Raw genomic sequence first — 22,751 nt, 5'->3', positions numbered from 1 at the left:
ATTTAATTTACCTTTTCCATGATCTCACCATTTCTGACGGGTGGAAATAGTTCCGTTCACATAAGCAAAAATTTGCGGCCTGTTATTCAGATATTGATATTGAATATAGTAATATTTCCATCTTTTTTCTGGGGACTTGAATTGTATTTAGAAAAAAATATTGTTACTTTAGTATTCCACTTAAATAAAACTAATTTTATTCTGCAGTTTTTCGGCAACTTCACTTTTCAATATTTGACAAATAATTTGAATTTTGCAATATCGGTTGTATATTTTTCAGTATGTATGTACTTATATGTGGGTGCTCTTTGATGCTTACTCTCAAGTATAAAATCTGGCTTTTTAGGTCTGATTGAGAATATATATTATGCATTATTAGCACAAACAATTTTTGTGTTTTTATAAAAAGTAGTTGTAGAATAATAATACACACATCGATTTCAGTACATACTTGTTTACTAAACATATTAAATATATAATAAAAAACATACAAATACTTTCTACCAAAAAATAATAAATACTTTTGAAAATTTAAAAAAAAATAAAACTTTATAAGGCTTTATAAAACATAAAAGCAAATTAGATTTTCTAGAGAAAATAGAAACTTCATATCTATCATTGCTGATCATAAACCTCTAGATATTATTGTGAATAATTGATTTTGAGTGTTTATTTTGCATCCATGGATACCAAGGAGGATGTATAAATTTTTAGGTCAGAACAAAACACTACCGAGCCTAACGATTAATAAAATATACAAATATCAAAATCCATTTTTATATATAAATTAAAAACCTATATTTTTTGTATTTCTTAAATATGGCATTTTTGGGACTTGCGAATGAAAATTTAGAGGCAATACCTCCACCACCGGCGAAGTACACTTTAGATGACTGGTATTTTGACGTAAGGCAGAAATATCGACGAACGGAGGACCAACAACAATTGGCCGACAGAGTTTTAAGGTAATTATAATTAATTAAAATTTAAATCCCTTGAGGTATCCCTAGAGCCTATATTTAACACTTTCGCAAACGATGGCAAAAAATCTATATTTATTCATTCATAAGCAAGTTCTAATAGACTAAATACGAACTAAGATATTTAACCACATAGTAATATTTATTTATCGTTATATATTATTAATAATAGCTTAAGGTAAAAAAATCAATTGATGTACAATAATTTAATTTCATTAAAAGTGAATCAGATCGAATTCGAGATGAAACGACCGAATCCAGTGAACGAAACAAGAAGGAAGTAGATCACCGAATAAGTGAAAAAATTAAGGACATCGAATTTTTCAAGAAAGAAGTCGAACGCGAACGCAAGGAATGTATGATCGAAATCGAAGCTCTGACCACTTACAGGAATCGCTTAATTCAAGCTCTAAATGCCCTTTCCGAAACTGCTCTCAAACAATGTCGAAAGTGCATTATTCTAAGGTAATAATATACCGATGAATCATTTTGTTATTGAATAATTCACAAGTAACAATTCTCACGTTAATATTTAAAAAGTTGTCGCTTCATATACGGCGGTTTTGAGTATTTTTGTTCTATAATGAAACTGTATATTTTCCTTTTAGAGAAGGTCGTTTAGGAATTGATCTTTGCCAAGACGACGTCGAAAGAGAGCTAAGAAAAGAAATTGAAGTAATTCAAGGTGCTCAGTGTTTACTCCAACGCACCATGGAGGAGGTACTATGATAATCTATCATATTACCACTAAACGTTTTAAATTTTTTCAAAATTTTATTATGGATCTTCAATATATTATCTGAATCTCCTGCCATTCATTATTATTTTAATACATTTTTATACGTACTTTTTACATTCTGTATGTTAGTAAGTAAGTAATAATTAAATATCATGTGTTAGGCAAATGAACAGATTCGACGGCTTCGTTCCACTGTGTACTTTTTAGACCGTGACCACGAGGACAAGACAGCGGCATTAAGAATCGACCAATACAACAAAAGTCTTAATAACAACAGCATGGCCCTCTCGATTTACGAAGGGACTCAGCCCTTGAATCCTGCGTAGGTTAACTAATATTACTAATATAATAAATAATTATCGTTAGTCGTGTAACGGTAGAAAACGTCGGCTAAGACAAACTAGTCTAGGGTCGATCCAAACATTTGGCCAGATTGATATCGAGCAGTATAATAGCAAATTTCCACTTGAAATCCAATAAAAAAATCAAGTAAATTTCGCTTAAAAACATACAGCAGCGATAAGATGAAAATATCTGTTACTATAGCAAATATAACTCGTAGAAAATGTAGTTCTGAGCGCTGTTGAAAATATAATATAATATAATATATATATATATATATATATATATATATATATATATACCACCTTTTACATATTATTTTCTAGAACAATAACATATGAAGAATACGTAGACTACACCTGCAAGAATATAGATCGTGGTGCAAAGGAAATAAACAGCGGAAGAATAATGAGGTCCTACGTGGATACACTACTTAAACAGGCAATTTTAATGTTAAACAATACTATTAAGATAATTAATATCAGCTATGACCTATGACTTTGATAAAAAATACTGCATAAGATAATTAGTTGTAGTAATAATAATGTTGTAGCTATAATTATCTCATCGAATGACTAAAAATAAATGATAAAAATAAATAAATAAATATTTTTTACATTAGGTAACGACCGATCTAATGGAGCAATATAATCGGGTAAATGAAGCGTTTCGAATACGTATATCAGAAATTAGGGAATCAAAAACTAAAATGGAAGTTAAACATGCCGAGGTATGCGCAATCACAAATAATTGTAAAATCAGAAGTATATTATTTTTTTTTCAGACGCAACGGCAAGCGAACGAAATGACCCTGAATATTACTGGTTTAGAAAAAGCGCTCTATGAAAAGGAATCCTTCCTGGCACTGGCACATACAAGGTAATACATTTCAAGAATTGAAATTGAAATTAGCGAATAGCATTTTATATAATATTGAAGTCAGTATCATGTAAAATGATATTTGCTACTTAAATATTTATTTAAAATTAGAACTAAAACAATACTAATAATTCAATTAGATTGGGAAATCGTGCCCAAAGACCTGGTATAGAATTTTGTAAGGATCCAGTAGACGCTAAATTAATGTATGAGGTTCGACAGCTTAAAGAGAATACTCATAAACTCCAGGTAAATAATAAAAAAAATTAATGTCCTAATAACATAAAACAAATAAGTTAAATAACTAAAAATTAGGTTTTATTTTCTCAGTAATTTGTGTATTTTGCTAACATCATGAGCAACAAGCAAAAGTTACAATGTGTTCACATATTCAATCACTGTAATTATTTAAATATTGTCATCGACTGCCTATAAATCCAAGTTAATAAATAGTTTTTATCACAGAATATGCTTCTGGAGTCGCAAGCATCGCTTCGCTACTTACTGAGGGCTCAAATTCAACTCGAAGAAGATATAAATATCAAAACAAACTCCTTAAAAATAGACGAAGTCGACTGCTTAGGATTGCGAGAATCTATGGACTACCATTCATATTAATTTTTATTATTCCTATGTTATTTATCAAAAAAAAAAAATAGAAAGATATATTCATTTATTTAAATAGAATAAAACTATTATGCAAAGATAAATTTTATTCATAAAACTCTTATTACTAACACTACTAATTATGAAGGTTATTCAAGTAAATGAATGTAATATTTATTATCTTACTTACATTGGTCATTATCTTATTTATTATGTAGAAACCTTTCTAGGAAAATATGTCCTATCAATTCTATGACAGAAATCAGTTAAATTTTTATACTTCGAAATAATAGGGACAATTTTAGGTGACGATTCCGGCATACTAGTTGTAATTAGACAGAACAAGTGTCCAAAGAGTAATGCATCTAATTCTGTAGGCCTAAAATTTCAATTTTCATTTAGATATCCTTCATTTATGCAATAGTAGATATGGTATAAGCATTTCCTATGTTAGTATTGCAAATGTTAAATGCACATTTAACATAAATAATCACTAATAATAGAAGAGAACCAAATTATTTATAGACTCATTGTAAAATTATTTATTATATTTGACTAGAAATATTGACAAATATAGAATAAGCGCAAAAAATATCTAAATCTAGAGCCACAAATTAATGAAGAATTTTGATATCATGTTTATTCGTAATTAGATTGAAAAATGTTTACTCAAACGAGCACGACAAACAAATCACGTTTAAACATTAATAGAAATTATAATTTATTGTATCGATCTTAAAGCATGCCAATAAAACACAGTTATTTATCACAAACTGTTGATTTATTAAAAACTAAAAAGAAAGGTTACTGTCAAAAAAATTAACAAAGAATTTCGGTTGCATCATTGATATCCGGAAATTTTTCAGTAGAGCCTCCTTCGACATCAGAAAACAAATGCGTCGAGCTTGTGCATTCCCTGATGTCCTCCATAGAAATCGCCTCTATGGAACTGGACACGTCGAACGGTTCGTCGTCATCCAAATAATCGGCGATCGCGGCCGCCGTGCTATTTTTGATTTCCTGAATAATTACAATGCGCTTCTGCCGTTCAAGCTCGTTAATTCTGAGAGTGGTCAGAATCTGCTTCATCATGAGCCGATTATTCGTGTATATGTCGGCAATGCCTTCATTGAATAAATCCGTTTCGCGACTAAAACACCGAAACTCGACGCGATTGCAGTGACGCAAAAGGGGCTTGTGCCGGCGCAATATTCGAGAAAGACTAGAAGCCGGATTTGGCAATGATGTAACCATTATTGCGAAGAAATGACCAAACAACATGCAGTCCATTTCCGTTAATCTGAGTACATTCCAACATTTATTTTATAAAGCTCAAGCAACATTACATTAGCATTAACATATTCAAGCCCTTAGATCAATAATCCTTAGATAAGAAACATTTCAAATACTTCATATTTATCTACTACTAAATATATTTTCATCAGTAAAGTTGCAGCATAACGATGTACATTTTAATGGCTAATAATGCATTTTATAAGAATTATTTATAATAAGGGCTCCAATAAGACACTTGAAAGATTAGCAAAAACAAGAAAACAACTTAACTATATTTCAAGCACTAATAACAGTAGTGTAACTATAGGGTGGCAGGACTGGCAAAATATCACAAGCCCCTATCCAAAAGGGCACCAATCCAAAAGGCTTCGAGATCAGGAAAATTTATAAGATTATACTGGATCAATTTCTTTACATTACGTCACCATTAGTCAGTGAGCATTTGTCTAAGATTCATAGTTCAAACCAATAGCAAAATTAAAATTTTAAAATTACAACAAAAATGCAACAAGCCAATATTGCACCTGCATGATCAAAACAATTATTTTGCACAATTATAAACACTAATCTGGTAAATAGATATTCCAATAAATGAACTAAAATTACCATATTCAAATCCAAACTTTAGATGTTAAATTGAAATTTTTCATATGAGTTATTCTTATTAGTGACAGTTATTATATATTAATACTTTGGTGCAATTAACCCAAAAACAATTTCCTTGATTCTTTCAAAAGCAAAGAAAATAAACATGCTAAAAAAAGAGAGTACATACTTGTTTCCAAAGAAGTAATCATTATCACCGAGCTTTTCACTGAGAGCACTGCAACATTTCTCCACCTGTAATAATTATAATTTTTTACCTCAAAATTTAGTGATAAAGCAATAGTTTATTATATAGATACAGTTTCATTTCATTTGTAAATAAGTTTTCAAACTATTTACCTTATTCAGTACATCTGATATACTGTAGTTATACCATTCATGAGCTTTTAACTTTCGGATTACTTGATTTCGTTTCTTATAATTTTGATAAGTACTTAGAGGCCACGGATACGGGTAAGCATTCCTTTGGTAAGTCACTTGATGCAAAGTATTTTTATCAACCCACGTAATATATAACTAAAATAATGAAGAAAACAAAATTCTGCATGTTTTTCTTCAAGTTGCATTATGTATGAGAAGTTTATCAATTAAACAGAATACAGGTCCATAAAAAAAAAAATTATGTATTAGGTGTGCGGCATATGTTTTCTAATGTAGTTTTTATCGCTGAACACAAATTCATAATCAAAATTGGGGGTCAAATGGAAAAAAAAAATATTTTTTTTAATGATAAAATCTCTGATCTGAGAAGAATTACTTTCATCTTCTCCATTTCTTATAATTTCTGTATTCCTTGGCCCTTTTTATCTTAAATGACTATCGAGTTTCAAGTTGAGTTTTTTTTTTTTTATCATTCATGTAATTTCCAAACATATTAACTCCCCACAGCCCATGGTTAATCTGCAAATATACCTGCAATTGAATATCTGAAAATATCTGAATTACTTCTGTAATCTACAAAAATAACTTAATAGATCATTTAAGTGATAACTCAATTGTTAATTAAGACAAGGAAATGACCGAATATCCGAATGACCGAAAAAGATTTTAATTATCATGCAGAAGAATTACTAGATCAGATTTTGTGTTCTTTTGGTAGTTATTTTTCATCATTTTTTCCATTTAACCCCAATTTTAAGTTTAGATTCGTGTTCAGCGGTAAAAACTATATTAGAAAACATATCTTACACACCCAATACAGACAACAATTTTTTTGTAGACCTGTGTTATTATTACATACTGTAGTATATATATGGTTCTAATATTTACCTCAGCAAATGACAAAATATTGTTTACAAGGGTCATATAAGCCCGCATATCCAGCTTAGTGGTTTGATCCAGATCTTTAGTCAGAGATATATCTTTCTTATTGACAAAAGAAACAATATTTTCAAGTTCAGGGACAAGAAAAGCACCACACTTAATAAATGGAACTTGTCCTGTGGGGGACATGAATTCTGCATTATGACGATACTCCACATTATATGGCAGATTGCACATCTACAATCATATAGCAATGAATTATAAATAATGTAAAACACAGATGATACTGAAACATATACCAATTCGACGTACCTTTAGATAAGCCTTAACTGCAAGACAATTAGCATTATCTGGTAATAAAATCTGTTCAACTTCTAGAGGCTGAAATAATTGGACGTCATTGGGCCATGGATCTGTAGCTGTAATTCAATAACGATTAGGGCTCCGGCATAAATCATTGCATAATAATTAGTTACCTCCAATTTCTAATGTGACGGCCTCATTCAACAATACTTTAGGCATTTCGTTTTTTTTATTTAACTTTTTTCTGAAATACTAAATTTAAACATACGAACCTTTCAAAACATTTGAAATAAAAATAGGCAAATGTCACACACGTTCGACAAATTTCGTATGTTCGTATTGCTGGTGGGTTTCTTCGATGGGTTGTGATTGTGAGACACCTAATAGGTTAATGGATAAAATAATAGAGGGCGCCATTTCATAACAAATTATAAACTTACGTTAGTGCATCTATATAAAATATATAGTTCACAATGAAATAGTAATAACACTATAATACTATGAGTTTATTAATAATTCTAAAAATGTAAAAAGTATTTATTATAATATTTAATTTTTAATAGAACAAATTTATTTCTTGGTTATGTTTCTTCGATCAAGGCGGAAACAGAAAAGAGAGATTTTATCTTATCCAAATTTCATCCCTTAGCGCAAGGGTTGCGAAATTCGACGTTCTAGTAGAATGCAGACTTGCAAGATTCAATCATCGATTTTAATGAAATGCTTTGTAATATTAATATTTTCTAAATAGAGTAAAAAAAAACCTTAACTAGTGGGTGTATGGCATCGTGTCTTAAAGCATATTGCTGAAACTTCCCATACCGTAACTAAATATTAGAACTATATTCAAAATTTCAATTAAAATCTGAATTATTTTCGATATACAAAAAAAAAAATTGAAAGAAAAATTTTGAAAAAAAAATTGAAACAATTTTTTCCCCAAGAGCAATTATTTTGTTAAAACAAGCAGAAAGTTCTTTGAATCATTGAAATCGGTCGCTTAGTTCTCTCAAAAACTGCCATTTTTTGCACATTTAGCTCTGTATATTAGAAATGGCTGGCCTGCTTTGCTAAAAGCTAATCACATCTTCTCCCAATCATTACAAATTAAATGTTTTTCAGATAATTCATATCGGATACTCTGTTCTCTCAAAAACTCGATTTCTATTTTCTGCACTCTTTGCTCCGTATCTTTGTAACGGCTGGACCTGCCTTTGCCAAAACTAATCAGCGCATCTCCCTACCCTATGAATAGGAATCAAATGTTTATTGAACCATTCAAATCCGTGCGCCCAAAAACGTGAACGAAAAAATGCGGACACACAAAACACACTCACACATACACATTTATTTTTTCTGAGGTGTGCCAAAAATTCAGAAACCTTCAAAACGTCGAGAAATGCAATGCAATTTCGATTAATATATTTCAATGAATATCTTTATAACTATAATGAATTCAGCCCATAGATAAGGAATATATTTAGATTCTACGATAATTCGAAGAACTATAATATTTTAAGATGTTAGTTTAGTGATCTTTGGAGTCATGTCAAATTTTATTAAAACAATACATACCTTTTTCAATTTTGATTGAAACGATTCAGAATGACTCGAAATAAGGGATCAATTTTTGTCGACCATGTAAATATGTATCCAAGAATAAAATTCTCAAACGAACTAATTGTAAGATGTGATAAGGAAAAACCACTTTGTATTTTCCCCCTACACATTAAGTATTACTAAAGATGCTTTTTCGTTATCAATGAACAAGAAGTCGCTCTCGGTAGCACTGTTGCTGCACGTGGTTCCTTCAAGACTGGAATTGATTCATGACGCGTCTGCATAACAACAGGTCCTCCGACTCCGACTCCGACTTCGAGGAACAATGTTTACACTGTTCTATTGTGCAACACGTAGGGATAGGGACATGCAGGCACATGTTCTATTTAAATATCGCATTACAATATTGCGGAACAAAAAATTACTCAAACTCAGAAAATGCAATAGATAATCAAATCGCCGAACGAACTTCATTAGCATATATATTTTTAGATATATACATATATATGTATTTAATTTATTCTATATTTATATACATATATATATATATACCTTTACATATATTTATATATATAGACATATTACATACATATTTTTATATATATATATATATATATATATATATATATTATAGTTCTATACTAATCCGCATATTTTATAATTACCTAGTTATATTAATTTTTATACTGTTTTTAGATCCACTGATGATGACATTAAATTGAATGTCGAAACGTTTGGAATTAAAGATTATTTTATAAATCTTTGCCTTATCGCCCTCAAGAACTCACTCATATATTTCAACAATGAAACCGAGTAGCTTCCTAACTAGAATCACATAAATTAAAGTTTTTTGAAATTCTTTATACTTTGTGGCGCCGTGAAGTGAAGAATAAGTTAGGCCACACATATCACATTCAGACACACACACACACACACACACACACACACACACATATATATATATATATATATATATATATATATATATATATGATGATAATGCTGAATCAACCAAATTAAAACAATTATGATATTCATAGCTATTTATATCAACAAAATATGTGTATATGTATAACAAAACCATAATAGTTAAATAGCGAATATAATACATAGTTTTAAATAGCGAATCACGTGAAACTATATCATGTACAACAGCAATATTTTATAAAAGAATAATTAACTTCCCGTAGGGTAAGTTATAGTAATGGCAAAAAAATCGAAAATGAAAATTTTTATATATCTTTACGTTTCAGATGTTTCTGAATATTTTGGCATACCTTAGAAAAAATGGATGTATGTGTGTGTGTGTGTGTGTATGTGTGTGTGTGTGTGCGCGTGTATGTATGCGTGTGCGGATACAAATTTTCGTCGACGATTTCGGGAACACGGATGAAGCGATTTGAATAATTCAAAAAAAAAATTCGATTCGTTTTTGGCGGAGGCAGGTCTAGCCGTTCCGAAGATATGGGGCAAAAAGTGCCAGAAACGGTAACTCAGTTTTTTAAGAGAACGGAGCGTCCGATTTGAATAATTCAAAAAGCTTTTATTTTTATTGACTAAATAAAGAATTGTTCAAATTTTTGGAAAGGCAGGTCCAACAACTTTAGAGGAAAAAGTAAAGAAATGAGCCATTTTGCGGTCAAAATGAACATTAGACATATGCACATCAAATTATCAGATATTTTATAGAGATTTTAACAATAAGTAAAAATTTTGTTTACATTTCTATGGGTTCCGTACCAATATTTATCCGTTGTCGCCGACGCGGCCCTTTCGCGCTGCGATATTTCGTCTCTATGCAGTTGAAGCAGTACGATTGCTTTGAAAAAAAGTTCAGATCTTCTAAAATATGTCAAAATAAAGAAAAAAAATTTTATTTTTTTTTTTCAAAAAAAGTAATTTATTGTCCAATTTATAGTTTCTCAAAAATCTTATTTTTTTCAAAGTAAATTTTTTTCAAAAATGTTAATCGTTTTTAAAAAAATAATAATTTTTGGTACGGGAAGTTCCAGCAATTTGCCTCAAGGCACGATGCCTTAATTGCCTTAAGACAGAATTCCACTTACAGCTAGTTTTTCTCTCTTTCCGTGAACGAATTCGATTTGTATATTTCTATTCCAGTCATGTTTGAGTTTGATATATCGATCCACAATTTATGCGAAAGTAAACTCAATCAATTAGGTAAGTATGCTTTGAACAATTTTTAAACAGTATATCATATACAAAAAAATTTATAAAACTTTGTAATAAAAATCTCAATATCAATCTACCTTGAAAAATGTCTTGAAAAATCTCAATATGTTTTATTATCCGGTTATTAAAATTACATTTGGTTATATCGATCCAACAATTTATTAGAAAATAAACTAAGTAAATTGGTGCATATTTTTTATTAATTCCGAAACTGTGTATCATATACAAAACGTTGAATAAAACTTTGCAATAAAAATCTCTATAAATCTGTTTTGATAAATGTCAATATCTTCTATTATTTTGTTATAAAAATTATATAAATTTGATTAAATCAATCCAACAGTTTATCAGAAAATAAATTGTTTGCGTATTTTTGGTTCGAATGTGAAATATTGCTCATATACAAAAAATGGATGAAGTTTTGAAATAAGAATCTCAATAAATCTGTCAACTGTCTTGATAAATGTCAATGTTTTATTATTTGGTTATAAATTTGTTTGTCTCGTCTCTGTAGGATTCACCAGACAACTGGCGCCCCTGACCACTCATGAATCGGCGCCACAAATTTGCTTCACTTGATGGGTGTCGAGTGTCAAAAAAACTTTTTTTTTTCAATTGCACATTATTCTATGTCGAAATTCTGTTTATATGAGAAAAAGATTTACACATCAACAAATATTCTCGCCTAATTCAATTAGTAAAACGTCTATTATTTTCTAATCCATTTTTATTCTAATGTACCGAATGTAATTGATGATGCATGTGTGAATGTTCTCGATGTGCGTGCCTATCTCAAACCTAAAACTTAAAAGCTATGCGTCACTTATGTAGCTACACAATGTCTGGTTATGGACGTATATTAGAGACGATTAGGCTTTGTAATAAAGTGCTATATAAAATGTACTTCCTTTTTCCTATGATTGCATTAAACTAAACAATGAAAATGGTTTTTGAAACGCTCTTCTCGTGTTCGGGCGATATGAATACGGCGAGCTTCTTCAACCAATGGGCGTCGAAAACGACGGCAACGACTCAAATAAACTCCGCCTCGCGGGCGGCGATATGCACCGTACGTACACTCTGCGGCGCTTATAATCGTTTGATATCAACATAACCGAATCCCCGGACTCTCGGACACCGGACCGCCGGACCAATAAGTTATACATATAGTAAAATTCCGTTGACCATCATGCCTAATACGATTTCCTTCATAACACGCCACTTTACGCTGTTCATTGCACTTAAATATTATATTTATAATTTTTCTATCCCGTATTATACAATTTCCCTAACAATGCAATGTTCTGAATTTGATGTTGACATATGTATTAACAGTATCTATAATAATCGGGCATAAAATCAATAAAAAACACGAAATTCTTTAAAAACTTATACTAAAATCCATACGTTTCGGATGTAGCCCTAGCCTTCATTTAGTGGAAACTAGAAATAATGCTAGTGGTGCATGGCACGTGGCATCATGCCTTAACGCAAATTGCCGTAACTTCAACTTAGCTTTCAAATTTTTTCAAAAACTTTGAAAAAAATTAGGATTTCGAAATATTTTTTGAAAAGATTTCATTTTGTTATTTTAAATTCTTTTGAAAATTTTGATTTTTTTTTGATTCGTGTTCTCTAAATCGTCGACCAAAAATTGTATCCGCGCATATACCTACATACACACATACATACATTCTTTTTTTATATGGTATGCCATAATGCTCAATCATAGTTCAGATTACTATAACTTACTCCACAGTGAATTAATTATTATTGTTTTTAGTTTTATTTGTAGCATTATTTAGTTTTTAGCGTTATTTCATAAAGTAAAACGAGAAAAACTAAAACCTCTGATCATATATCTAGACACGGACAATTTGAAATTTTAGTTTTATTAATAATATTATGATATTAATTTCATTGTAGATATAAACATCACGGATAAACCTGCACGTGCATATAGTATTTATATTTATATTATTTATGTAAATGACTACATGGCTACTGATTTTATCACTTTATTGCAAACGCCTTATAATAAATTATCATATTATCCTGTATTGATCAGTGTAAAAGGCTCCATGTGCAAATTCAAATACGTCATAAAATTCAAATAGTATTAAGGATTATAGTTTCCTTGTTGTAGAAATGTCCTTTCTTAATTAATTACAGTGCCTAACGGGTGATATAAAGTAATAAAATTGCAAACGTATTGCAATGTAATTTGATTGCTACAAGCAGCTTAATTATCTTAATCTTACTTTACTGATTTACTGTACCTGGTCGAGTCATCCTCGAGGCGAGATCAGCAGAGGCGTGGTCAGCGTGCCTTCGCAGTTCAGCGAGAGCTCAGCATCCTCTCCGCATCTTCAGTTGACGACGCTAATCACTCTGCGCACAAACGTTCGTTCAGGACCATCAGGACCGAAAATCCAATATTACTCTTTTCTCACATATGGAATCTAAAGAACACACTGTATATCAATATTATTCCGCTGATGCTAATTACATTTTATAAATCAAATCATTGTTGCGCGCAGTCAATGATAATAAAATAAAATTTTATTCTTTCCAAGCATTAACTCGATGTGAAAATAAATAAAACTTCAAATGTGATAATAAAGTCACCATGTGCGTTTATGTGTGATCTTGGTGTGTTGTGATAACTCAGTGACGCAGTTAAATAACTTAACTAAATTTAGTTAATTCTGTTTTATTATTTGTAAAAAAGTGATCACAAAAGTTAATTGAAGATTTTGGACAATGTCGAGTTTTGGATCATCTGATGGTGATATTTGCCAGAAGAGAATTACAGACCAGCAAGATAGTTTCGAGCAGAACTGTTATCCTTTGTATCAGACATTGGTGTCATCAACGTCATACGGTAACAATTAATAAATTTATTAAACAAATCACATTCCTTGAACATTGCTTCATAAATTTCTCATTGTTATCTTTATATTGTGATAGAGCTATTTGATAATTAAAGTTCCAAATTTCTTCAATAGACAATTCAAAGGAAAGAAATGTATATAAAATATAAGTTAACGATTCACGAAGGTGCATTACATTGAAGATTACATATTTACATTATTTAAATTCGTTAATTTCTATTTATTTTCAGTTATTAACTAGAAAATTGATTGATATAATTTAGGATCATGTAACGGAATAATAATAATCACCATATAGTATGCATTTTTATTTATTTATCGAATTCACAGTTGCACATCAAGGGACTAAACAAAATAATTACTTTAATTATCAAGTTAACTGAGTGGCAAAATTTTTCGTAAACCTTATAATAATGTCTTATTGACCTTATAATAGATTACCTTATAATAATGTCTAAGGAGTATACTCATCATGAGTATCAAACTTTGATATTGACTATTTAAATCACAAATAGATTGAATTATTGATATCAACAAACAACAAAGAACAAAACATGAATAAATAATTGTGGCATTACCTAACAAATAACATTTTATTTACGATTCTGACGAAGCAAATTTATATAAGTCGAATCTATGAAGGTTAATAATACTTATACGATGTATAACTTGAATATATTGAAAATTCTGCAGAAATGCTGCCAACGGAGGAAGGTTATTGGGGTTCCCCGTGCAGTAGCGGCGGATGTCATTCCGTGAGGGGCGGATCGCCGCACGATAACTTTGAAAGATGCCCCCCAGATGCAGCGTATCCCACGGCGCTCTACGCCCACCAATATCAATATGAGAAAGGCATGCAATTACTAATATATAGCTATTAACGTCCTTTGTTCAAAGAGAATACAAATACATAGTTTGAAAAAATATGATTCGAAGTTTCAATAATTGCACGAGTCTGCCATAAAAAGGTACAAATACGGATGAAAAATTTCAAGAACTTCGAAGTTCAAAGAAAACAATATATTTCTTTTAAATATCATATTTTTTCATTCGTGAATCATAATCTCCCGCAGCTCCCCGTGCATGTCAGTCATACTCGTATATGACTTGAAACTCATATGAGTTTACTAACATCTGGCTCCAAAGGGCATAGTTGTTTATTTTATATTTGTATATAACTACTGTTAACAGCATTACAATTGATACAAAGTTCCTGTCTTTTATACCGGATACAAATAAGTTATTTTTTAAATATACATGACACGATGTTATTACTGATTTTAGTAATAAGACAATAAGCGCTGAGAAAAACAAATTCGGTTGACTTTATGATTGATAACATACAACAATTTATATATTCAGTTAAAATATGTCCTTCTTACCACTTAGTTTGTTTAATTTTGTAAGTAACTTATAACATTTCATAATTTTATTGCAACGCTTCAAGAATGGAGAATTAAGCATAAAATTCTAGTTGAATTCAAATTTAGAGCAAAGTTATTTAGAATATTCAGCATTTAATATTTTAAATAAAGTAATATATCTATAAAAATAGGAATGTCACAATCATACTACGATGAAGGCTACTGCGGCGGTCAGCCGGGCCTCACGGGGACCAGGGCAGAGACAGTTACAACACCAGGAGGTACTGTGAGGGTAATTAGGAGAAGAAATACAGCAAACAAGAAAGAGCGCCGGCGAACACAGAGTATTAACACCGCTTTCTCCGATCTCAGAGAGTGCATCCCTAACGTACCAGCTGACACAAAACTGTCTAAGGTGATAACAATAGCGCCGAACTTTTGTTTGATATTAGATGAGAATTAGTTCAATTAAACTGAAGGAATTTTTGTTTTGTTTCAGATTAAAACACTGAGACTCGCGACATCATACATATCATACCTGATGGGAGTCTTGGAAACCGATCGTGAACCGGCCGGTGGCTTTCGCGCGGAGCTCATAGCTGCGGCAAGCGGCGGCGGCCGAAGAGGTGCAGCGGCTAACAATGGCGCTATTTCAAACAGGAACGCCAATAGCGATTGCATACATCGAGCCAATCAAATCGACGACGGCTCACTTTACGGAGACGAACAATACATCAACGTCGGGGCGAACGGTTGCAAATCGGATCCACAAGTGAGTCATTATCATTAATATAATTATAATAATTAGATAACTCATACTAATTGATCATTCATTTGTAATAACAAGATTTACTCATGCGCCAAGAGGAGCTCACCAAAACTTAGGATAACTATTTCTAAATATTTATATGGCAATTTCATAAATATACCTAATTAGATAGTATGTTTCAAATTACTGAATTTTGCAAAAAATTCTTCGCAAGAAATACCACATTCTTCTGTATTGCCAGATTGTCAGCAATAATCACATTATTTAGAATTCATTAATCTATTTTGACATTCGAAATTTTCCATTATAATTGAATAGGCATAAACCGCTGTTCACTTTATCTGGTCGTCTATCGGCCAATCACTCATTACGCCCCTCGATATTTCTATCGCGTTCACGGAGCCGTCGTGGTTTATATATGATATGGGTTTAGGTTTATGTAGCACATGGCCACAAACCAAGTGCAGAGGAACTGTATAAAAATACATTTATTTATTGCTTGATTAGTTAATCAGTTTACTATATGCAGAAGCAAACCCATTGAATAAACTGATGAATACATGATTTCATTTCAAACACGACGGTTTGACCAATCTTGCTGATGATAAGCAATTTATTAAAGTTACAAAGGTTTCAGAATAATCGAATCACACCGATCGAATTATCATAGCAAAAATTCTATAAAAATGTACACACTATATGTATGTATTTTTTATTTGAATTCAATATATCTATAAATGAACGTACAAAAATTTCATTTCTCTATTCCATAAATTTGTTTCTATGTTTTATATTTATAACATTTGGAAAAGACATAATATAGCCGAATAGACAGTGAAAATGCTTATATATCGATTTACTCAGAAAATAATTGCTAGAATCACATGAAGTAATATCTTAATGCTATTTAAAAGATTACTCAATTTGATTTTATCAATTATTAAAAATTTAACTCGATGGAGAGTAGATTTAACGCTTTACTTTTTCCCACGACTTCTATGTGAATGAGATCATATGAACTATTGCATGCATTTACGATTATTTAATGCACTTGAAATTTACATGCCGCTACATCCAACTCTTCTCATACTATTTATTATTATTACTAATATAACTGAGGCATGCCTTTGGTGCCCGTGTTCAGCTTCACGGGTAACGCGCACCCCAAGAACAGACCCGTCGCCGTGCCTTTTAGGGTAATTGCTCTATAATCAAGTTACACCAGACGATTTGGGGGATGAGATCTAATGACAAAAGTCGTCGAGTCTATATGACTTCATTATATGAATTAAATACAGTTTAGACGGGAAGAGACGACTATGTTTCAAATATTTATCATATGAGACGAGGATTATATTGAATTATACTCTAAATAAATATGTAATGATCTTCTGAACGCGTGATAGAATATAATAAAGCTACATATCAATGCGAATATTGAGAAGGGTTTTGCTGATTAACACATGTGATCAAATTTTATGTTTTATATAAATTCATTTATTAAAAATAATTCTTGCTAAATAGGTACATTATTTCTGATTGCGTATTTTATAACAAATAATTTATATCTTTATCTAAACTGTTGTATTCACACGATAAAAAATATTAGTAGTTATCACTAATCAATTTATTATGTTTTACGTTTCAAGGAACTTTTACAAAAACAATTAATTATATAACGAATAAATTTATTAATTGAAAATAATTCGTCTGAGATAATAATTCATTTATGATATTCTTTATGTTTCAAGAGTCTTTTAAAAAACCATTAATTATATTTAGACTGAATAAATTTTAAGTGAACATCTCTGAGCCTCTATAATCTGAATCAAAATTAGTATTCTGTATCGTGTTACAGATTCCGGACGGCGACTCCAGAAGGAGCAAAGGCAGGACCGGTTGGCCGCAACACGTTTGGGCCTTGGAACTGAAGCAGGAACAAACTTTGTGAAGATAGAGAGTATATTTCTTGCCAAAATCTTATACAAATAATATAATAATAGATTATTTATTTTCTAAATATTAATATAAGTTAAACGTTATTGCATTTTAGAAATACTAAATAATATTTAATTGCCAATATTAGTGTTAATTTTTTGCAAGGTGATAAAAGTGATCTGATTAAGCAATGAATGTGAGCAATAGTATTATATCTAGTGAAGCGGATAAATAAAATAATCGAATTATAGATGTTGTAGTATATCAGTGTTACTATTTTAATATTATATGGAGATTTGATAGCCAATTTAACTAGCGCAATTATCATCAAATAAGAATATTTGGTATATATGCATTTAAAAAAATCTAACTACATTGAATTTTGTTATATATAAATAAGTGATGAATAATAGTAATTGTATACAGCATTTCCAAAGATACTTTAGTAGTTCGTAAAAATATAATAAATAAAAACAATCGTGAAAGAGTTAATAGAGTTGTAATCAACATTTGACATATATATATATATATATATAATGTATATATATATATATATATATATATACATTTATATTAAAACGAGTTGAGTCGGGCAATTTTCTGAGCGTATTATATATATATATATATATATATATATATATATATATATATATATATATATATATATATATATATATATAATATATCTATATATCTTGAGGATTTCAAGATTCAATTCAATATATATATATATATATATAATAATAATATATATATATATATATATATATATATATATATATATGAAAACTTTCTTTATATATAATGTACATGATTCAAAGCAATAAATTAATAAAAATATTACATATTACAGTAATACATCTTTTCACATTAATGAGCTATTGCCAAATTTATATATATATATATATATATACAATATATATATAATGTATATATATATATATATACATTTATATTAAAACGAGTTGAGTCGGGCAATTTTCGGAGCGTATTATATATATATATATATATATATATATTTATATATATATACATATATTTATATATATATATATATATATATATATATATATATATATATATATATATATATATATAATATAATAATAATATATATATATATATATATATATATATGAAAACTTTCTTTATATATAATGTACATGATTCAAAGCAATAAATTAATAAAAATATTACATATTACAGTAATACATCTTTTCACATTAATGAGCTATTGCCAAATTTAGTTGTTTTGAGTTCATTGCAGAATGTCACGTTCAAATGTAAAAATATATAAATGTTTTTTCATTTAAGTCATCATTATAGAAATGAGGAATAACCTAAACCTACTAAAACTGATTATGAAAGCTATCCATACATGCAATTATATTAGATATGCATATATTAGAATTCTCATCAAAATTCAAATTAAAGACTTGCTACTCGAAAAACAAACGTATTTTATTTTAGTAAAAAATTTTCATTTTCAATTTTTTTTTGGAATTCAAATAGTCTCTAGACCAGTGTTTCCAAAACTTTTTATAGGTTACGCCCCATCTTAACGTTTCTAAAAACGCTATGGCCCTCATATGAAACTTTTGACCTTCAAAAATTATTTTGTTTCTAAATATAAGATAGATCCTCAAAAATCACTATTAAATTGTGATCAAAACTTCATAAGTGAAACATGTTATCAAAATTGAAATTCAAATTAATTTTCTTACTGATTTTTCTACATTCAATCAAGTCCATTTCTTTTTCCTAACTTTTCGAAGAAGATTTCAGAAAGTATGACCTGCTAATTTTATGATTTCTTGACGTTTCCTCGTTTTTTGGCATTTGCCAGACAAATTCTCAAAAACGGATGCACGAATTTCAAAAGTTTAAAAGGTATTCGATGTATTGCTAATAAGCTAATATATTGATTTCTGATTGATTACCTCAATTATATACAGCTAGTCCATACATTAAATTGTATAAGCATAATGGAGTCACTGAGTACATAATTTATATCCGTTAATAAGAATAATCATATTTATTTTGTTGTTAATTGAATTTAGATGTGCTATAATGAATACAATTAAAATACAACTATCATATTATTATATTAAACTATTCTATTTTATACCATAGATATTCTTACTATTATCAATCATTCTATGAGAAACGGAATGCGCTATAGTCTATAGATTGTCTCTTCTATAGTATTCAAATCATCCAAAGCGAATGGGTCAAAGACGTATCATTTTTTAATTTGCCCCCGCCTCCCCGCATGATTTTAAAAATTGCCCTTCTGTGGGACGCGCGCCGCAGGTTGGGAATGACTGCTTTATACGAAAATAAAAAAAAAATTTGAAAGTGAATAAAAATCATAATTCACAATGAGTCTATAATTGACTTGTGTGAATGATAAAAATAAGCCAAGATGTTTTGTTTTTACTTATTTAAAAATTCTTATAAATTTACTCTTATTATCTATTTTACTTGTTAATAAAAGAAGTGTTATTCGCAAATTACTGTGTTTCAATATTTCACAATTAAATTTTGTATAACAGTGTAACTTTTACGAAATGTAAAGTGGTTCGATCCGTACTTCGCTTTTTTTCATTCGCTATTCTGATATGTTTTATTTACTTTATAACGCGGCCATGTGGTATTTCTACATACTACCAGACGCGCGAGACGTTAAATTCTACAGTTTCCGAGGAAGAACATTTTAAATACCTAAACAATGAGATATTCTACTAAACAGAGGCACATTGACGAAAGAGAGACGAGTCATAGATAAGTATTATATGCACACGTGTGATAGAGATTTTAAGTAGAATACTAAAATATTTTATATAATAACTGATTGTTACCATTATTATTGATTACCGAGACAGAATATCGTTGAGTATTTTTATTGCAATACTTATTGTCCGAAAAGTATTGTTATTGCAACATGATTCTCGTATTACAAAATTTGATTGAGTTTCAACCATAATTAGATCAAATATATTTATAATTAATAAAATTTGATCTAATTATGGTTGAAATTGAATAAAATTTTGTAATTGTATATATATATATATATATATATATATATATATATATTGTATGATTCTGAATTTGATGTTGACATATGTATTAACAAAGTCTAATAATCGGGCATAACATCAATAAAAAACATGAATTTCTTTCAAAAATTTATTTTAAATCCAAACGTTTCGGCTATAATCCTAGCCTTCATTCAGTGAAAACTAAAAATAAAATTAAAAACTAAAACAATTGAATTGGAGTGAAAAGAAAAAATAAAATAGTAAATAGTACTTACAATTAGTTGATCTTAGTGTTAAATTGGAAATTATTCTACACATGTGTAGAATCTTGGTAAAAATATTTTTTAAAAAATGTCTTTCTCCATTACATCTTCAACCAGTCTACGAATAACACACTATCCATTTGTGATTTTTTAAAATCAGTATTTTGTGAAAATATTGTGTAATTTCAAGTTAATGTTTATAATACATAGTGTAGTGCATTACCATATCCTGATACCATGGATTATTAAAATTTTCCAAATTAACACTAAGATCAACTAACTGTAAGTACTATTTTCTATTTTATTTTTTCTTTTCACTCCAATTCAATTGTTTTAGTTTTTAATTTTATTTTTAGTTTCCACTGAATGAAGGCTAGGATTATAGCCGAAACGTATGGATTTAAAATAAATTTTTGAAAGAAATTCATGTTTTTTATTGATGTTGTGCCCGATTATTAGACTTTGTTAATATATATATATATATATTATATATATATATATGACTATTTTGTGGTCGCCTTATTGCCCCGATTTGTCTATGCTTCATGATTAGTATCAAACTAAGCCGAAAGTGCCTAGTCCCTTCATTACATTAATTATGAAATGAAATCTATATACTTCGCAAATCAATTAAATTAATTAAAATAATTTGCAATAAGCATTTGCATATTATTCCTTTAATCCACCTGTATATATATAGTACATCAAATATTCTGCCATATCGCATGAGGCGTTTATTTGAATTTGCCGCCCGGGAGCCTTCGTCCATATTAATCAATTGATTTACATTATGCGCATCAATTTATCTTGATTTGTATTTACGGTCGCGTTAACTCGTCCCTTCTGATCTTATTTGTCGATTTTTTTTTAAATAGCATTATAGCTGTATAAAGACTATGTTTAAAGGCATAAAAATTCAATATAATATTATATCAAGGTTTATATGCGACACTTGGCCGTCATCTGTGACTGTAGGCATGTAGGCGTATGGCGTATACGCCCTGTACGCCTATTGTACCGCAGTGGAATAGAGAATAGAGAATAGAAAGAGCTCAGTCACGTCCACGTCGCGATTGTTTTTGCAATTTAAAGGCGCCCCATTGAGAAGAAGCTGACGTCGTGCACAGCGCGGATCCAGGCGACCTAGGCGTTCGGCCAAAATTCGAAACAAATTTACTATCACTTACGATTGCTCGTGTAGAATGCTTCTATGCAGTGATTTTACTTCAATTTGTTAACATTTACATATTGAACGTAGCAACAAATTTAAATAAAAATGTTTTTGTGCACATGCCGTCGATTATGTATGCCGTCGACTGGTATACAAAAGCTTCAAATAATTTATTCACACAATAATGACTCAATATTATTAATGACTGAGTTTTAGAATTTTGTACTTTTATGTTATTTATATTAATACATACTATAATTGTAAGCATAGTTAAGCATTATCAATTAAGGTTTAGACCTATGGGATTCCAATCAAAAGTTCTAGGTTCCGTATCCTTTCATTTGGTAACATAAACAGCCATATTTTTTTAAGTTAAATTTAGCCCATCGGTGTATCGTTGCTGCATAATCTATGGGGTTTTCTTTTAACAGAGTTCAGTATTAAACATAAACTATATCATGATCAATGAACTATAACAAAGTTTTTTTTATTATACATTAAATATATGCTACTGTCCGTATGGGCATTTAGTAAATATAATGGC

At 29.7% G+C, this 22,751-nt stretch overlaps 3 protein-coding genes across 4 annotated transcripts; 2 read left to right on the top strand and 1 right to left on the bottom strand.

Moving 5' to 3' along the window:
* Nucleotides 1–553: 553 nt before the first annotated feature.
* Nucleotides 554–3,558, top strand: LOC113370151 (tektin-1-like). Of its 2 annotated transcripts, XM_026610820.1 has the most exons (10): nucleotides 554–714; nucleotides 854–965; nucleotides 1,203–1,445; nucleotides 1,589–1,700; nucleotides 1,881–2,041; nucleotides 2,388–2,502; nucleotides 2,684–2,791; nucleotides 2,846–2,940; nucleotides 3,081–3,189; nucleotides 3,406–3,558. In XM_026610820.1, exons 1-10 carry the CDS (start codon nucleotides 699–701, stop codon nucleotides 3,556–3,558), a joined length of 1,224 nt encoding a protein of 407 aa, XP_026466605.1. In that variant the 5' UTR covers nucleotides 554–698. The 2 variants fall into 2 exon arrangements, with proteins under 2 accessions (XP_026466605.1, XP_026466603.1); XM_026610818.1 differs by having other exon boundaries at nucleotides 697–965.
* Nucleotides 3,413–7,286, bottom strand: LOC113370152 (metaxin-2-like). The gene is made up of 7 exons (XM_026610821.1): nucleotides 7,188–7,286; nucleotides 7,024–7,130; nucleotides 6,718–6,948; nucleotides 5,788–5,964; nucleotides 5,618–5,682; nucleotides 3,737–3,925; nucleotides 3,413–3,542 (listed from the first exon to the last, which is right to left on the bottom strand). The coding sequence occupies exons 1-6, from the start codon at nucleotides 7,231–7,233 to the stop codon at nucleotides 3,757–3,759; spliced, it is 795 nt and encodes a 264-aa protein (XP_026466606.1). The 5' UTR covers nucleotides 7,234–7,286; the 3' UTR covers nucleotides 3,413–3,542; nucleotides 3,737–3,756.
* A 6,128-nt stretch (nucleotides 7,287–13,414) lies between these two features.
* LOC113370665 (heart- and neural crest derivatives-expressed protein 2-like) lies at nucleotides 13,415–17,745 on the top strand. The gene is made up of 5 exons (XM_026611362.1): nucleotides 13,415–13,651; nucleotides 14,355–14,513; nucleotides 15,217–15,440; nucleotides 15,525–15,704; nucleotides 17,662–17,745. The coding sequence occupies exons 1-5, from the start codon at nucleotides 13,531–13,533 to the stop codon at nucleotides 17,743–17,745; spliced, it is 768 nt and encodes a 255-aa protein (XP_026467147.1). The 5' UTR covers nucleotides 13,415–13,530.
* The last annotated feature ends 5,006 nt before the right edge of the window (nucleotides 17,746–22,751 follow it).

This window comes from Ctenocephalides felis, unplaced genomic scaffold, assembly GCF_003426905.1.
Source record: "Ctenocephalides felis isolate EL2017-DRISC unplaced genomic scaffold, ASM342690v1 CF-g0.4_SCAFFOLD_01492, whole genome shotgun sequence".
Classification (NCBI taxonomy): Eukaryota; Metazoa; Arthropoda; class Insecta; order Siphonaptera; family Pulicidae; genus Ctenocephalides; species Ctenocephalides felis.
This window is presented reverse-complemented; position numbering and strand designations above follow the sequence as displayed.

What these genes read in the sequence shown, in the direction of transcription:
- LOC113370151 (XM_026610818.1), top strand. Translation starts at nt 820, where the DNA reads ATGGCATTTTTGGGACTTGCGAATGAAAATTTAGAGGCAATACCTCCA. An exon ending in TGGATACACTACTTAAACAG is followed by an intron (nt 2,503 to 2,683) that starts GCAATTTTAATG and finishes TTTTTACATTAG; the next exon opens with GTAACGACCGATCTAATGGA. An exon ending in CTGGCACTGGCACATACAAG is followed by an intron (nt 2,941 to 3,080) that starts GTAATACATTTC and finishes TAATTCAATTAG; the next exon opens with ATTGGGAAATCGTGCCCAAA.
- LOC113370152 (XM_026610821.1), bottom strand. Translation starts at nt 7,233, where the DNA reads ATGCCTAAAGTATTGTTGAATGAGGCCGTCACATTAGAAATTGGAG. An exon ending in CGTCACATTAGAAATTGGAG is followed by an intron (nt 7,131 to 7,187) that starts GTAACTAATTAT and finishes ATTGAATTACAG; the next exon opens with CTACAGATCCATGGCCCAAT. An exon ending in GATTACTTCTTTGGAAACAA is followed by an intron (nt 3,926 to 5,617) that starts GTATGTACTCTC and finishes TTGAAATTTTAG; the next exon opens with GCCTACAGAATTAGATGCAT.
- LOC113370665 (XM_026611362.1), top strand. Translation starts at nt 13,531, where the DNA reads ATGTCGAGTTTTGGATCATCTGATGGTGATATTTGCCAGAAGAGAATT. An exon ending in GGTGTCATCAACGTCATACG is followed by an intron (nt 13,652 to 14,354) that starts GTAACAATTAAT and finishes AAAATTCTGCAG; the next exon opens with AAATGCTGCCAACGGAGGAA. An exon ending in GGAACGCCAATAGCGATTGC is followed by an intron (nt 15,705 to 17,661) that starts ATACATCGAGCC and finishes CAGATTCCGGAC; the next exon opens with GGCGACTCCAGAAGGAGCAA.